The 17,911-nt window shown below is 42.2% G+C and overlaps 1 protein-coding gene across 1 annotated transcript in view; it reads right to left on the bottom strand.

Moving 5' to 3' along the window:
- The window catches only part of LOC138528211 (extracellular calcium-sensing receptor-like), a 131,929-nt gene that overhangs the window by 94,805 nt on the left and 19,213 nt on the right, over positions 1–17,911 (bottom strand). Inside the window, exons 3-4 of the mRNA XM_069639666.1 lie at positions 9,787–9,900; positions 2,667–3,506 (exon numbers count right to left, since the gene is read on the bottom strand). Coding sequence (XP_069495767.1) covers positions 2,667–3,506; positions 9,787–9,900 — 954 coding nt within the window. The remainder of the gene's footprint in view (positions 1–2,666; positions 3,507–9,786; positions 9,901–17,911) is intronic.

The following is a 17,911-nucleotide window of genomic DNA, read 5'->3' on the forward strand; positions in this document are numbered from 1 at the left end:
CTGGAAACTTCGTAAACAAGCTGGACATTTATAAAAGTTAAATTGCCTAAAACCTTGCATGTCAAAGAGCCTCTCCAACAAAACAAACATAAAATGAGGATTACAAAATGACCTTATCGTGCCAGACAGATCCCAGAGATAATGTTTCCATTTCCAGGCACACTCTAACTTAAATATAGAAAAATGCAGGCTGGCAGTTAATCATGCCTGCAGCTAAAGAATACACACATTTTGTTTTAAAATCTCTGTTTGCACCATTAAACAAAAATACACAGGGCTAGATTCTAGAACTTACACTTTTAAATAAAAATGTTTTTCACATTGTGTTGAAATATATCACACTTTTAAACACAGCTATTTATTTACAAACTTGCATTAAATAAATAAAATCATCTTACTTTTTTAAAAGTGGAATGCCTCTTTCGTCACCGGACTTGTAGATGGCCTGGGATCCACAGGGGCCTGCAGATCTCTTGAAAACCACTGCGCTGTTCTGGCAGGGGTTCAGAGTCTGGGTTTAAAAAAATCGAACACCCCCTTAGCACTCCGCAATCTGGCCTTTTAAACGAGCAGACTGCTGCGGGCCTTTCAAAACCTCTAGTCCCGGGGAGTTTACAATACAATGGGGTCATTCAGATGCACTTTAGACACAGCAGCCACATTCTGGTTGGAGATTACATGCGCCTTGGGGCTACGCTTCCTTTACAATGAAATGGGCAATGCAAATACAGTTTAGTCACACCAAGTAAATGGTCGCACGTGATTACACTAGCCTCACGGTTTCATTATAGGGACGTGGTTTCATATAATTTCTAATATACAGAGAACCAAAATAAATGAGCCAGAGCGATGGGCCTCGTGTGTGTCGTCATCTGTGAATTCTCTGCCCTGCTGAGGCATCTTCATAGATAAAGGCCAGCTGCAGCAGTGTTGCTGTGAACTCTGAGTTTTGCACACCAGGCAGAATGTCAGAATCCAGTATGCCAGCATTTTGCTTGCCTGGGTCTGTGTGTATTGTTTTTGTAGCCTTGGATTTAGATCTTCATTTTTCATTACAAACCCTTATTCTCATTCTATCAAAAATAATGCTTGCAAACTATATATTCACAGGCTGTGTAACCCAGCAGTTTTTGTTTGTTTAAAACATAGCAAAGCTTTTGGTATGATATGTTCTCAATGCTTTCGTGTCAGAGCATGCCCGGGCATTCACTGGCAACTCCCCATTTAAAAATGTGTATATCAAAATGTGTTGATGTCAGCCCTTTCTATGAATCCAATATAATTTTGATATCAAAACATTTTTATATCAACATTTTTAAACAAACGTTGATGAAAACATTTAATTTTGATTTAGAAAAAGGAAGATATAATTTTGATATCAAAACATGTTCATATAATTTTTTTACTTTTGATATCAAACCATTTTGATATACATTTATTTCAATTTTGATATAAAAAAATCTGATATAATTTTGATGTCAATTTTTTTAATATCAAGTATGATTTCATTTTTATATAAAAATATCTGATATTTTGATATCAAAAATTTTGATATGACATTTGTTTAATTTCGCTATAAAAATATTCCGATGTAGTTTTGGTATCAAACATTTTTGATATCAAAACAATTTTTTGAAATCAATTTCTTTTTTCTTTTTTTATAAGTAGAAATAATATAAAGTTAAAATTATTCAAAGGCTTATCAAAATCCCTGCCAGCTTTATATAAAATGATAACGTCATACCATCAAGGCCCCAACCTACTCCTGTGTCATCGACACATCACCACCACCTCACACTCGCCGGCTAAATCCTCACAACTCACTTTGCCCTCGACCAAGCAACAGCGCACACGCACTCTCCCATATTAAAGTAATTTTAATATAAACTTTACATCAAACTGATATAAAAAAACATTTTTAAATCAAAAATATCAAAATACACAAACACACTTCCTATAAAAATATACATTTGATATCGATTTGATATCTTTTTGATGTCTTTTTGATATCAAACATTTTTTATATTAAAATTGATATCAATATCATAGCAAAAGGGGGCAGGACTAAAGATGCAAAGGGGGCATTCCCACCCATCAAAATGTACTTGATTAGCAAAGGGGACCCCATGTACTAGTTACTTGTAACCCCTTAAGTGCCAAGGCCGAGTGTGCTCATTCTTTTTGCATAGACTTGCATAATTGCCTGGCACGTAATTAAATGATTTAGCGGTTCCTTATCAATGTGCCTGGCATGTTGTATATTTATTGTATTTGATAATAAAAATGATTTTGAACACAAAATAAATATTGGAACAAGTTACTTTCAACTGGGTGTTTTGACCAATGTAACAGCACTCTCTTGGTTTACTCTGAACTGCATTCTATAGCTGATTCTGTAGCAAAGCTGTCCCTACAGGTCCGCACTTTCACTTACATGTTCATGAATGCCTTTAATATCCGAACGCATATCATACATATGGATCTCTTTCACGCTCCTTATTCAGAAAGAAAATGTTAATTTTAAATTGTTTTGGAGTCTAATATGATGTGTTGAGAGTATGATTGCTTTTACATATTTTTTATTTAATTGAGCTTGTTTTTGATAGCAATGCTTTTTGCACCCATTCCATTTGTTAGCAATGATTCAAGATCTCTTAATCTGTTACCTGCCAAGACCGGATATCCCTGACGTTAGCACATGATCGATAGAGGAACGGTCCTTGGCCTGACTTGCATGCTATCAGATCATGCAAGGCATGTGCGATCGCGTAAACTGCTGTGTAACTATGATATGTGTAGCTAAGATCATTCAACTCAAATACAGATCTGATCCGCTTCAATGCCACATCCCCGAGGCAAGAACCTGGCATCTTTCCCAGATCTTCTGTGGCCATACTATGATTCTCCTTGGTCTCTGAAATTTTACATGGGAAAGCTTTTTCCATAAACAGATTAATGAATATGTCGTCAGGGTATTTAAAAGGATGCAAGTCGGATAAGAACTCTTCAAAACCCAGCATTTGATCTGTGAAGGGGGCAATTCCCAAAGATCCATTCATTATCTTCCAAGCCTTATTGTCCAGTAGCCCTGGCGTTATAATAAATATTGCTGTGAAGATCAGTACTTTGCTGGTTACATTCAGTTCGTATAGAGTTTGAAGTAACACCTTGACGTGCACCTCAATGCTGTGAACAAGTATCACTTTTACAGAATGTCTTCGTATCATTTCAGCAATTTGGAGGACCTTCTCCTTGGAGAATCGAAGGCTAATCTTCTCCATGAAAGCCACACAGCCACCATTGTCTTCAATTCCTTTCTGTATACCCTGCCCGCCCTGCAGACCCACCTCATCATTAGATATGATCATTCCAACCCACGTCCAATTCAAGTGCATCAACAATCTTGCAAGGGCAGTATTCTGGAATGTGTACCCAGGCAAAGTGCGGAGGAAGGAAGGGAACTGCTGCTTGTCACTCAGTGAAGGAAGCATAGCGGAATGACTGATCTGTGAGAGAAAACATCAGAAAGCATGAATCAAAATTAAACAGAATATAACAGAAAATTATGTGTGAAAAAGTGGTTCGATTATATCAATTAAGAAACATGACTTTTTGAGTTCCAATACAATCAGATCGTGTAATTTGAACATGTTGGTCACACAAGTATGTATTGTCATTTTTTGGAAGCATTTTCCTTTAGCTAGTTGGGAATTATCTTGCTCTGTCTTAGTTGATTTCTCGTGAACAGGTTGAACTCTACTATGCACAGTAAGGGTGTTTGTTTCACATAGATCTGCATAGTCTTGCACAGTATATTTTCCTTGGTTAGGTTTGACAACTGCATCTGCAAGACTTCATACCATTATACAAGGTTTCTCAAGGCTCCTTGGTTGTGGCACATTTTTGTGGAGCTTGTGCTATAAAATTGCAGAAACCATTATCACAGAAAGAGAGACAAGGAATGGGGATTCTGAATTGAGAAAAACTGGTTGGCATGGCAACGGCAGTGCCATGGTATGAAACAGCCGAATCACTAAAATCTCTTTTTCCAAACTCCTCTGCCGTTCTACCTAATGTGAAGTTCCCTAACAATATTTGATCCAATCAACAGCTTTGTAAGACACAAGTCGGGTGGTGGGCTTTCCATTTTCCAGCTGCGAAAGGATTTCATGTTGGGCAATTTTAGGGTATTTCTGCTGTTATTTGGGGTATTTTTTCCAGTTGAATCTGACATTCTACACCCTTCCCACTGTTGCTACCACCACCCACCCTCACACATCTCTTTTCTGGGTGATGTTTGGGTTATGGTTTGGCTATTTTGGCTACATTTGAAGGCTGCTTTGTTTTTTGCTCCCAAGCAACTACCATCACCCATCGACCCCCAAACCCAACTCCACTCTCTCTAACCCACCCACTCACTCTACCCCTGCCTTCTCTAGCCCTACCCACACACTCTGCCTAATAATCCTCATTCCGACTGTGCCTAACAAAGCATGGGAGGATATATACAGCACTTGCATGTGTAGGCGAGTGCAAAGCATGGGAGGATATATAGCGCACTTGCATGTGTAGGCGAGTGCAAAGCATGGGAGGATATATACAGCACTTGCATGTGTAGGCGAGTGCATAGCATGGGAGGATATATACAGCACTTGCATGTGTAGGCGAGTGCAAAGCATGGGAGGATATATACCGCACTTGCATGTGTAGGCGAGTGCAAAGCATGGGAGGATATATACCGCACTTGCATGTGTAGGCGAGTGCAAAGCATGGGAGGATATATACAGCACTTGCATGTGTAGGCGAGTGCAAAGCATGGGAGGATATATACAGCACTTGCATGTGTAGGCGAGTGCAAAGCATGGGTGGATATATACCGCACTTGCATGTGTAGGCGAGTGCATAGCATGGGAGGATATATACCGCACTTGCATGTGTAGGCGAGTGCAAAGCATGGGAGGATATATACCGCACTTGCATGTGTAGGCGAGTGCAAAGCATGGGAGGATATATACAGCACTTGCATGTGTAGGCGAGTGCAAAGCATGGGAGGATATATAGCGCACTTGCATGTGTAGGCGAGTGCAAAGCATGGGAGGATATATACAGCACTTGCATGTGTAGGCGAGTGCATAGCATGGGAGGATATATACAGCACTTGCATGTGTAGGCGAGTGCAAAGCATGGGAGGATATATACCGCACTTGCATGTGTAGGCGAGTGCAAAGCATGGGAGGATATATACCGCACTTGCATGTGTAGGCGAGTGCAAAGCATGGGAGGATATATACCGCACTTGCATGTGTAGGCGAGTGCAAAGCATGGGAGGATATATACCGCACTTGCATGTGTAGGCGAGTGCAAAGCATGGGAGGATATATACAGCACTTGCATGTGTAGGCGAGTGCATAGCATGGGAGGATATATACAGCACTTGCATGTGTAGGCGAGTGCAAAGCATGGGAGGATATATACCGCACTTGCATGTGTAGGCGAGTGCAAAGCATGGGAGGATATATACAGCACTTGCATGTGTAGGCAAGTGCATAGCATGGGAGGATATATACAGCACTTGCATGTGTAGGCGAGTGCAAAGCATGGGAGGATATATACCGCACTTGCATGTGTAGGCGAGTGCAAAGCATGGGAGGATATATACCGCACTTGCATGTGTAGGCGAGTGCAAAGCATGGGAGGATATATACCGCACTTGCATGTGTAGGCGAGTGCAAAGCATGGGAGGATATATACAGCACTTGCATGTGTAGGCAAGTGCATAGCATGGGAGGGATTATTAAAGATGTCTGCAGCCTAATTCAAAGGAAATTCCCACCGTTTCTTCTAATAAGTCATTTCTGTGGCTGCAAAAACATGTGTTGACACAAGGGAATCACCCTCCAGCACAGGTTCAGCAACTATTAGATGAATGTATTGAAAGATGAAACAACGTGGTGGGGGGGAATATTGGCACAACAAAACACTCATAAGTAACACTTACTCCTCTCCATACTGGAACACAGGAACACAGATTCACCAAAATTGTAGGGTTGGAGAAAGAGACATCACATACCCACTGTTATCACACGAAGCGACAGCACCTGAAGTTTGAACTTGGCAACATCAAAAGAAGTGCTGTCATATGTCATTTCCCCTGGTGACTGCACAGAAAGTGACATTGCAAGAGTTAAAAAGACAAAGTGCAATTAGTATATGTTTCCTAAATAACAAATATTGCTTTAGTGGTGCAGGCATAACCTGCCATGGGCGCACCCCACAGAGCCATCCTACTCTGGGAGCACTGCTTTCCCTTGCCAGGACTGCCTCCTAAGGTCAGTCACTGGCATCTAATATCAGCTGACGCCTCACAAAGCAGATGTAACCATAACATGCTGAATACTGCCAGGCATGGCAGGCACTGCTACTAAATGCTAAATGCAACCTCATACATCCACCCATGTTATGTCAGGTTAATCCTACGCCATGTGTAGTCATCATAAGGAAGCTATAGCCCCACAAGCTATAGCCCCACAAGCACAAGTTCTGTGGTTATTGCCAAGTACATAGGTCAGTGCTTGTGCATTGGCCCCCATTGTACAAGCAGTGATGTTCTGGGAACGCTGGGAACGCTGAATTGGATTGAACACACGTAGATGGTCATTTTAACACATGTGCTGACTGCAGGCAGAGGACCGGAACGGCGGCGGGCAAAAGTAAAGAGGACATGAAGGTGGAATCTCCATTACTTATTACTTTTATACTTCATTTTGCAGGTGCTAAAGCAAGGCAGTATCCACAGAAGCCCTCTGTTTTACACCTGCATGGAAATCTCATGCTGGAGAGAAATGCGGCGTCCCTTATCCCTCCCCCTGGCCCCCAAGCTAGAGGAGGAAAGAATGGTGGAGTTGGAAACTCAGCTTCATGCCCACTCTGCACCTTGGAAGAGATAACCATGATGAGGAATGGTAAAGCAAGACCAAAACATATTACGCCTTCCATTTCTGCCCTGTTCTAATGTTCTTCCCCAGTGTGGACGGAAGCCTTTGGAGAGCCGAAAATAGGGCTGCGCCGAAAATATATTTAGTCTTTGGCCGAATACCGAATAATTTGTCAACTATTCGGCCAAATATTAAGCTGAATAGTTGCTATATTTAATAAATCAAGTTCCAAACTTGAAAAAACACACTTATTAAAAAAACAAAGCACCATTTTAAATGCATTCTATACTTATATTTCTCTTCATTGTATAAAAGCTAGAAAAAAAGATTTAACCAAAATGAAGGGACCAAATGTACAGAAGGTTGTTGCATATTCTAAACCAGTGGCAGTCAAAGAAGGAGGCTTCACAAATGCAAAAGGACTAGGTTGCAATGAACAAAATGCATATTGCAATTTGCAACTGCCTATGTGAATCAGGCGCTTTGCATTCTCCATCAAGGTGCAAAGTTGTAGCGGTCGAGTTTCGAACCTTATTTGCAGCTCACATAGAAATGTATAAAGTGGTTCATGTCAGCTCTTGCAGGACACAAGTCAAGAGGGAATCTGAAATGTATGAACTCCATCTCACAACTATTCAATCCACCACCTCATAGGCCAAACAACGGAGAGGACTCTCCCAGAGAGGCTGTTGGTGTTTGGTGAATGGGTAAGCACCCGTTCATTTATTGCAAATGATTTTGCACATCAAATTCTGGATCATACATAAAGGAAGTTGCTTTATGTAACTCTGGTGACCACCAAAACAATTAAACAAATTATAGCAGCACTAAAATATACTTCAACATTTACTTCATACTTGATCGAAATATAGATCTATTCTAACCAATACATTTTCTGCATTGTTCCACCAAATTTGCTGTTGCTTTTGTCAATTTCGTCTCTTTGCCTGTGTGGTGCTGTTTTTGGTTTATTTTGATTTCTTTGGGCAATAAAGAAAGCTGCTTGGATAGTTTGGTGTCTTAAAGCAGTGGCAACCCTGAATTAATCTGAGTGGCTTGCAGGTCTCACTCGATTCAGCCTTTCATTCTTCAAAGGGTAATTTCATTTTTACTACAAAGCAATATATGTACAACATAGACAGGTGTGCAAACATAAATGGAAATCTGCCCCATATATTGAACTGCAGCCCTCTGGTGACTTTGAGAGTGAGCTTTGCAAGATCGTCCTGTCTCCAGCCCCTCTTCCAGTTGTGTTCAGCTGAAGGCTCCCAAGGCTAGTCTGACCTGGCCCCTTCTCCTGAGCACTGCCGGTATCTCTCCTTCCCCTGTATTCAAATGCTGCTAGAAGGGATTAAACAGTAATTATGACCTGCACCCATTTCTGAGTAAACAATGGTCTGCAATCACTCGTGCTGATGGAAAGGTGTTGTGACTCACCCTGTTCTGTTCCTTTGTCATCTTTGCAGTCCCGAGACCAGCTGTTAACATGTTTCTCAAAAGAGCAAAATGCTAATTTTGAGTAACAAGCATGTGAAGGGGCTTACCATTTAGGAGAGCAAAAGCACGTATCCAAACCCCTTTCATATATTAACTAGACAGAAATCCCCCTAAATTCACATTCTCGTTGGAGAATTGCTTTATGTCAGAGTTGAACCCACTGCCACTAGCCCAAACCAAATTAAAGACGCTTTAAAGGAAACATTTCAGAGGAATAGTCCTATGTTTTGCAGAACAAAAAGGCAATTTAATCTCTACTACTTGATAGATTCTTTTTGTATTCCTCGTTAAAGCAGAATCCTTTTCTGGCTCTGGGTGGCTTCATTGTCTGATTGCTCAGAATAGGTGCGTGTTGTTATCTCACCGCATGGTCTGGGGAGGTGGGAGGCCATGCAGAGATTTATGTTTAGTAGGGATGGGCAAGAAGAATTCCAGGTAGGGGATATGTGTTGTTGGGGTTGGTGGTGGAATGAAAAAAACACACCTTTTTATTGAATTGCTTGAAATCAATGAACGGGTTATGACCAAGCTTTGACTGGTAACACACAAAAAGGAAAGGGGTGGGAAGGCAAACCCCAGCATTAGAGCACTGACAAGCATGTATAATGTTCGTAGATGGGACTACATGTCTCAAAGGAGAAACGAGGACAATGCTCAACTGTTGTGCTGTAGAATGTTATGAATGGCTGCTTATGTGATCTGCACCGCAAATAACAACACAAATATTTGTTTGGGTCTGTCAATAGTGCAACAGAGCAGTGGATAGCAAAAGGGGGACAGGGAGGTTCTAACTGTCCCTACCTCTGAGGGGTACTATCGCTAGACAGCACTGGCGTGCCGCCTATCTAACAGTGGATAGAAAAAGAGTAGCAGAAAATGATGCTCAGTTCTTAATCCAATCTCCACTTTCATGGACCTTGTTATTTGCATAGCCATATAAAATGTGAGCAAGACAGATGGCATTGATCGGACAAACCCTTTCCTTTTTGAACAATTTAAACATGGGGGTGCTAGGGCAACTTTATGACTTTATTGGCCATTGCTGGAGGTAAGTGGACCCCTTATTTAAGAACATGCTGTCTCGAATTGCAAGACTAAAATGTGGTTCTTTGTGAAGACTGTAATAGGTGAGAGAGTACTAGAGTTACTTACTCTACCCTTAATACAAGCATGATATGCAGCAGCAAAATGAATGCCGTGGGTGGTGGAATGCCATCTAAGGTGTTTGTGTTAGGGGGGTGGCAGGCTCCAAGTAGGAAGTGTGTGGGGGGTTGGGGAGGCAGGATGCCAGTAATGGGGGCTTGCACGTTATACTGGCAGTGTCAGCAATGGTGTCTTTGGTTCCAAGACTTACATGATCATTTTGCGGGTTCAGTCCATGTTTGCCACTTGGAGCCAAGCCGGACTCTAAGGCTCGGGTCTGACTTGGCCCTTCCCAGGAATTCTCTGGCTCTCCCAACTTTACATCCTACAAATTCAACCAACATAGCATAGCTTTCATACTATCTCATACAGAGTCCTCACACCTATCTTTACACGCTGTCACACAATGGCCCACTTTGGGACTGGGGAGATTACCCAACATAAATTCCTCTGAGAGGCCTGTGGGGGGGCATATCACTCTTCCTGACATAACAGAGCCTTGCTAGTCTCCACTGCCTATTGTGAATTCTTAATGTTTCTCCATGGGCACAGCCCATAGGAACAAAGGCCTCTCACTTTTCACTTATCCTCGTCACTCCTTCTCGCCAATACACAAACATATGCACCTTATCATTCCTGATAAGATATCAGATAATGTTAAACTCAGTACGCAAGTCCTTAAAAAAGAAAAGAGGGGATCATGACCTGCGCAATGGGAAGTGACATGACAGGAACTGAATGTATCCTAAAGTGAAATATGCACATTTATTTCAGTTTGTCTTTTCCAACTGAAGAAAGTGCACATTGAATATAAACAAACGCCAAAAGAAAAGATGTTCCTGTATTGTTGCTGGCTAATTATAAAAGGTGAGAACCTTTTATGTCTAAAAATCTGTAACAGAACATGCCCTAAAGTGCAGATTACAATATAGGATATTTTACATCTGTGTAATAGCAATTTGTCTTGTCTTGTGACTAAGTGTCTGGCAAACTGAAGTCTGTTTTTGCTTTTCTGAGTTCTTGTTGGATTGTATTCAAATGAGAATGACAAAGTATTCGGCAAGAGCCGAATAGCAAGAAACTATTCGGCCGGAGCTGAATAGCTTTTTTTCAGCCGGTATTCAACCGAATACCTACTCAAAGCCGAAGTTCGGTACACCCCTACCCGAAACCAAGCTGATTTATTTCAGGCCAACAATATTTTTTAACTGCGCAATATATCACTCTTTCATATCTAAGTATGAAAGCCAGTAGTCAAGTGGTTGCAGAATCACTGCAATGTGGTATCAAGGACACTGCCAGGGGTTGCACTTAGTCCCCCTGCTACTTGCAAATGCCGTCCGTGCTGCCACAGAAGCATCCCTACGTTTACTCAAAGATGCAAAAATTCAGATCCGAGCCACATGCACACCTACACATGAAACCCTGTATTAAAGACAGGAGAAACTCCATGCCGCAAGGCGTAAACCACGTCGTGGGAAAGCTTCCATAATGGGGCACTCCAGAGATTCCCTGTGTCGATTCCTGGTGTGGTGGGACCATTCAGATTCCATCATATTACCCAACAGTATGAATCCATGTTGCTCTCCACCTGGCAGCATGTAATGCAATTGTAAGGATTTAAACATAAAGCTAGAATTACTAACCCACAAATATGCTACTTCCAGTATTCCCGCCACAATGAGCAGTTTGCAATGAAGTTACCGCTTTACAAACGTAATGGCGGACTTGTACTTGATGAAGATTAGTAGAGCGCCAGTGATTGGAGTTCATCATTAGATACAAACCTGCCAATGTTTAATTCAGGTCACTATTGTCCGCTCTAGTTGATGCCACGCGATACAAGTTATTCTAACCCATAACACGTTATCCATTCCTTTTCTAGGGGAGCAAATCAGGACCACCCAATGTAGCTGGCTTAACTAAATAGGTTGCTACATGCAATAAAATTCTCTGTAGTGGTTTTGAAGAAGTGGGATCTAAATGCCCCATTCTACACACGTATCTGAAGAACTTCCAACCCGGGCCCACAGGAAAACATTCTACATCTTTTTAATCAGCATCACCCCCTTTCCCATCAGTGGTAGGGTCTTTGCATTGACAATCTCCATTAGTTCATGGAGGACCTTCATCTCAACAGAGCCAACCTTTTCGCAGAGCAATAACCTCAAAAGTGACCAACTCTTAAAACCCTTTCAAGCCTAACTCTCCCCATCACCTTGCAACATTCACTTGCAATATCTGTGCAATGCCCACACTCCATGCAGAACACTGCATTATGTGAACATTTCAAGTGTCCCCCCTTGATGTGGCCCCTGTAAGAGTTGTATCTGTTCAATGTACGTCATGAAAACCATGGCATAATCCCCATAAACCGAAGGCTTTATCTGGACACTGGAAACCACCATAATTCCCAGGATCTGGTGAAGAGCAGCCATCAGCAGCTCTAGGGTAAATTGAACAACAGAGTTCCCTTCCGCAGGATTAATGCAGGATAGGGAACCGTCCTCTTGTTGTGGTGGAGATGCAGGCACAAGTTCCTGAGTACTGTTAAGTGACTTCAATTCAGCACTCCAACTAAGTCAATGCCTAGTCTGGGATGGTATAACGCCCCTCTCTTTGAATCCCCCTGACCTCATTGAGCCAAGAAGTGGGTTTGTTTTGCAAATTAAAAGATGTATTTGAAAAATTAAACAATATATATATATATATCACACTTTTATGAATACTTTAATATTTGATAGCACACTTATGAATATAATGTTGATCAACAATGGGTAATGTTACAATTGCACACTCTTTTAAATCAGTGAGGAGTTAGTATAGAAAGGATAAGGTAGCAGAGAATAATTTTATGGTTTCAAGGAAAAGCAATGATGGAAAGAATGCAGCACAGAAATAAACTGATATGGTTTCAACAAGAGATAATATGATCACTTTTTCTTTTGACAATTCACTCCCCCCCTATGCAATATAAGGAGATGGAAGGGGACCACACAATTTTCAGGAATACAATCAAATGCAATACCAATTCAGTTCCCCCCTAGCAAGCGTAGAGCAACAGGGATGATTTTAAAACACAGGCAAAAATACTTTTAAATGAGATTCAGGGTAGGTGACAGCTACTTTGCACTAGTTCAGGTCAACACTAGCAATTAATCAGGAATGATTATCAGATTGAAAACGAATTTCAGCATTTGCAAGCAAAAGACAGCGATTTTTGACAGGTGGAGAAATTGAGTCAAATTGCAATTCGCGGCACTTTTTCCAAGTGAGTAAAGCGCGATTACGGAATAACTGTAAGTCGGTTTGGGGCCTGATGGAAAGCTGAGGATCATAGCTTTAAAATGAAAGTTAAATCTCGTTCCTAGCACGTCTGGTTCAAAAGATACGGACGATTTAATGGAGGTAGATTTTCAAAAGTAAATTTAAAGTTCAGAATGACAGATGCGCTTTGGAAGGTTTCAACAGGATGGACACACAATTCTATGATGCAGTTCGGGACAGGTTAAAAATGGTTTGAATTAGATTATTTTAAACTAAGAGATTGGTTTGCACAGTTCTGGCTGGATGCTCACACTATAAATTTGAAATAGGCCGTCAAGATCTGGTCAACAGGTTTAGACTGGATATCTGGCGGGTGGTTCTTTAGTCACAGCTATCTGGGTCAGCTCTGCTCTGCTGGTCTGGATCTCTGGTTCTGGCAAAAGTTCTTGGCACTGCACAGCGGTCTGGTCTGGGTCTGGCCTGCGGTTGGGATACAGCTCTGCTTTCTGGGTCTGGTACTGGCAACGCAGTCTGGTCTGGGGCTCTGGTTCCGGCAATAGTTCTAGCCAGAAGCGAACAGCACAGCCCAGCTGTTTTATTCTGATGTGCCCCTTGGAAGTCTGGGGTAAAATCAGTTTGCAAGATTGTAAGGCCAGCTGAGAATACTTTTAGCTTGCAGTAGGCCTTGTGCTTCTAAGTTCTGGAGTCTGGAGTCTGGTTTTCTAAGTTCTGGCCTCTGGATATTGCCTGAATTTGGAAGTCGTCCGTCAAAGTGCTTCGCAAGAAAGTGGAAAGTGAATGTGTCTGCCTGGGTCTCAGTGGCTCTTTTTGTGTCTTTTGAAAATGGGTAAGAAGGCTGACTTTCTATGCCCAACCCTCTGAGGATCCTGATAGGCTAGAGGATTCTCTGTCGCCTGACTGGGGAACTGAATTGTGAGTCATCGTGTGTCATCAGGCATCATTTTTATGGCATACAGAAAGAACCCTCCCCTATTTTTGATTCCAATGCATATTTATCTATGTACAATTTTTCTAATATTATATGTCCAGTTAACATATTTTCTGTAGCGCCAAACCATCCGATCCCTGTCTTTGTAAGATGTTGTGTTCACTTCTGACAGAATTCTGCCCTTTTTATCCAGAACACAGTCTCTAAACTTTTCCAGAATTTACACAAATGTGCACAGGGAATATGGGCATCAGATGATGAAGTGTCAGATTTTTAACATACAGACATTTGGAGTAATACCCTATTTTCCGCTACTACCCCCCAGAACATACCACAGAGTCCTAACACCTCTTAAAATGTGCATAGAAAGATCACAGGAATAATGATATTATTCATATAATTTTGACAATTTTGTACTATGAATTAACCATCTTTCTAAAATTATGCTCTGGCCCAGATGGGCGTGTTTAGGTCCCAAAGCACATGGGGGAATTTCTAGTTCGTCCACTTCCTCCAAGCTCAGCTGGCTCACAGAGGCAGTGCCCCTCCCATTTCCTTCTAAGAAGAAGCCATTTACGACCCCCTGATTTAGCAATTGCTTGGAGCAAAGGGAAGTTCACTGTTCTGTTTCCCTGCAGTCCCAGGTACCCCTCCCCTGATTCAAACAGAGAGGTGTGATCTCCTTTTGGTGGTGCAGCAAAAGGCATGCCAGGCCTGTGAATACAGTTTCTGGGCAAGTTTCAACTCCTGTCGGGGGTAGTTGCCGGGCAGAATTCAGTCCCTTTAAGCCAGGCTTCAGGCAAAGGTCACTTTGGTCCCATTTTTCTTCATTCAAATCAAACTTACAATTTTGACACATGCAGCTAGAACACTGATTCTAAGTTCAAAACCATGACATTTAAGCAGTTGCAACCTATGTGACACTGAAAAGTAGGTCACTCATTTATTTTAAACATTTCGATTTCAGTGGCTTTAAATCCCATTTCACTTAAGCTGCTGACATCCACAGCTCAGCCAGTTTTGTTATGAACATTATTTTAGGCTCTTTATCTTTCCAAATTTTGTATGCACACAAGACTTCATTCTACCAGACGTCTGCTGGTGTTCAGTAAGATTTTTGAATATCTTGCAATGTTTGAAATAGGCATTTTGAGCTTTCACTCAGAGAACCAAAGGTGATTTCAAAGCGCTCTTTGAGCTAACAGGCACTGCTGTTTCTCCTTTGGCACCACGTTTCACTCATGGCACTTCTGGCCCATCACGCTCGGACTGGTGGGTGGCGGGTCAGGCGACCATTTTGATGTGTGCAAAAACTGAGCGGTTTTCCTGGATTCCGGCACAAATGTGGACTTTTCAGCCATCTTGGATTTTCTAAGCCCACAGCACCAAATGTTGCAGCATAATAACTTGAACGTGGGTCGATACACCTGACAGTACATACACATCCATAGAAATGCACACAACATGTTCACCAAACCTTCATTTTGGAAGCATGAATTCTAGGAATTCCAAACTCATGGAGTCAAAAATGTATGTGTTCTCTCTAAGGAAAGGTGGCTTGAAGGTTATCATATGCAGAGGGGGATTACACTTAATAACGTTTTTCTGTAAAACTGTAAGAGTTTTTAGTTGAGCGTTGTCCTTACTGCCACAACCACACACATGTAGCTTGTCCCTAATAGTTCTCGCATTCTAAAATGTCTTTCATTTTTAGCTAGACATTGTTCAGACGTTCCCTTTGCTACCAGAATATCTACCTCGCCTGTTCTTTTGTCGTCACCATGAAAGGTTTATTAAGGAATGTAACTTCCCTGCCAGACATGGTCTTAACATCATCCAATGTCAGTGTGGGGCAATGCAGAAGCACTGCCTCTTGAGACATGGCATCATTGGTCCACTGTGGTTTTACACGCCTCTCCATCTCGTGTCTGGTTATTTATAGAAAGACTGCATCAGCCACAGTTTTAAAACCCTAAAAGCCTCCCAAGAATTGAAAATGGGCAGGGCAGAACCTTTTCATGTCGAAAAGGGCAGTTGCAACAGCTTGAAAGCAATACTCTATCTGCTAGTGGCAGGGATTCAGATCATCACGGCTGATGCGCCAGTCAACACCGTGTGGGGCAGATTGAAGCTTAATCAGAGAGTGGTCTGAGGAAGTATGTGGTAAGATTGGGCAGTCGGATCATGCCAGTGCCATTACTGGGGAACAAGAATCAGTCACACCCATCATCAAGTGCTTCTTGTGCACCAAAGGGTGAAGGAAGACATGTGCACACCCCTGGGTACACAACTTACCAGACATCTACCACCTGAAAATTAGACAGCATGCAGGATATCCTGCCCTGACTAAGATAGGCCCTGTCACTGGTGGTCAATCTACCTCTGTCACGTCCAAAACTCTATAGAAGTCCCCCTCCCGAGGATGTAAGTGTCCTCAGCTTGACAACATGTATTGTTCAGCTTCACGAACAACGAAGGGTTAACTAGATTGCAAGCACATTAATCCATTATTTCTATATAGTGCCAGTCACAATGACACATCATCCTTCAAAATGTGTGGCCACTGTGCTAGCCAGGGAGAAAGGAAAGTGATTTCTGGACCAACGCAATTGCCCTTCTGGAACTGGAAGAACAAGACATATGGCATCTCCAATCATTGCTGGATTGCGCAACACATTTATTTGAGTGGCCTGACAAGTGTGACTCATGCAGTCTGAAAATCCTGAATCACTGTCTGTCAAAGTGGAGCAGGATTCATCTGAGATGCTTTCAAGCAAGAGACAAGACCTCAACCACCCGCTTGCCAGGAAACGTTAAAGGTGGACATGGGGCGCCTACGGAAGCATTGCCACCTGCACCACTGGCACATGCACCGGCTCTACGCAGGTTGCCCTCAAGAGATTCACATTTAGCATCATGGGAACCCCCTTCCAAGTGCACGCTTCTCACCGTGCCTATTAGCAACCCCGAAACTGCAGTGAACTACCCACCACCCAATGGCAAACACATGAGAAGTAAGTGATAGCAGCTTAGACAATTTCCAAGAGCTGCCAATAGTAGACCAACCCAGTACCAAGTTAATTTCTCGAAAACATTACAGAGTGGTACATTTCAGAGTGGACCATAATGCAGAAAAACACTGAAAACATTAAATAAATATATAAAGGGTAGAGGGGTAAGGGGTTAAAATTAGTCGGGATGAGGTTGTGGCGGTGTTATAAGTGTAGAAAATCAGGGGGCTTAAGGGGCACCACACCAAATGAAATTGAAAATAAAAAATATATGTTTTTTGATATTTTGGCCGCAATTAAATGTACCACTCTGTAATGTCCATCGGTAAAATCACATATAACCGAACAACCCATGAAGATACCTTTGTACAAGGACAAGAAGAGAGTAATTCAACCAAATATAGTCTGCTTTACTACATTGTGAGGCTAATTTCCTGTGACCCCCCAAACATTGCAAGACAACCTAGAAGTGCCATTGAATATCCTGCCGCACACTAGGAAAACATAATGTACAGTGGGGATCGGCATTGTTCTTACATGAGCATTATAATTCATGCACTGATGTGGTCATGCCATGACACATAGGAGATTATTGCTGGATCCAAAGCATCCTGACTAGTTCCAGCCAAGGAGTAGGAGACATAGTGAGGGATCATCAGTCATTATTAGTAGCAAGTACATTGTGGCTAGGACATGACGGTCCTGACCGAGTGGAGGCAACAGACCGTCTCCCAAGAGATCTGGCCGTAGCACCTGGGCATTGAAAAATGTGCACTGTTCTAAGATCACTGAGCTCTGGAGGAACAAGCAGAGGCCTATTTGAGGCTGCTTCCGCTTGGATGTGGCTTAACAGCACATGTTTGACAGAATGAACTGAAAATGTGAAATCAGGCTTTATAGTGAAATGTAAACCCTAAACTCCAGAATATCCTGAGGCCTGCCACCACCTCTTAGCCATCCTAAATCTGAGTAATTATCACTGTCAGGTTGCTGGAGGTACAGGACTATTTACAGAATGTTGAGAAGGACCTTGACAGAGTTGGCTCTCCCAATGGGACTCAGGTGCCATTTCATAAGGGAATCAAGGCACGCTTGCCCCCCATTCTTGC

This window comes from Ambystoma mexicanum, chromosome 7q (genome assembly GCF_040938575.1).
Source record: "Ambystoma mexicanum isolate Mex_15411 chromosome 7q, UKY_AmexF1_1, whole genome shotgun sequence".
Taxonomy (NCBI): Eukaryota; Metazoa; Chordata; class Amphibia; order Caudata; family Ambystomatidae; genus Ambystoma; species Ambystoma mexicanum.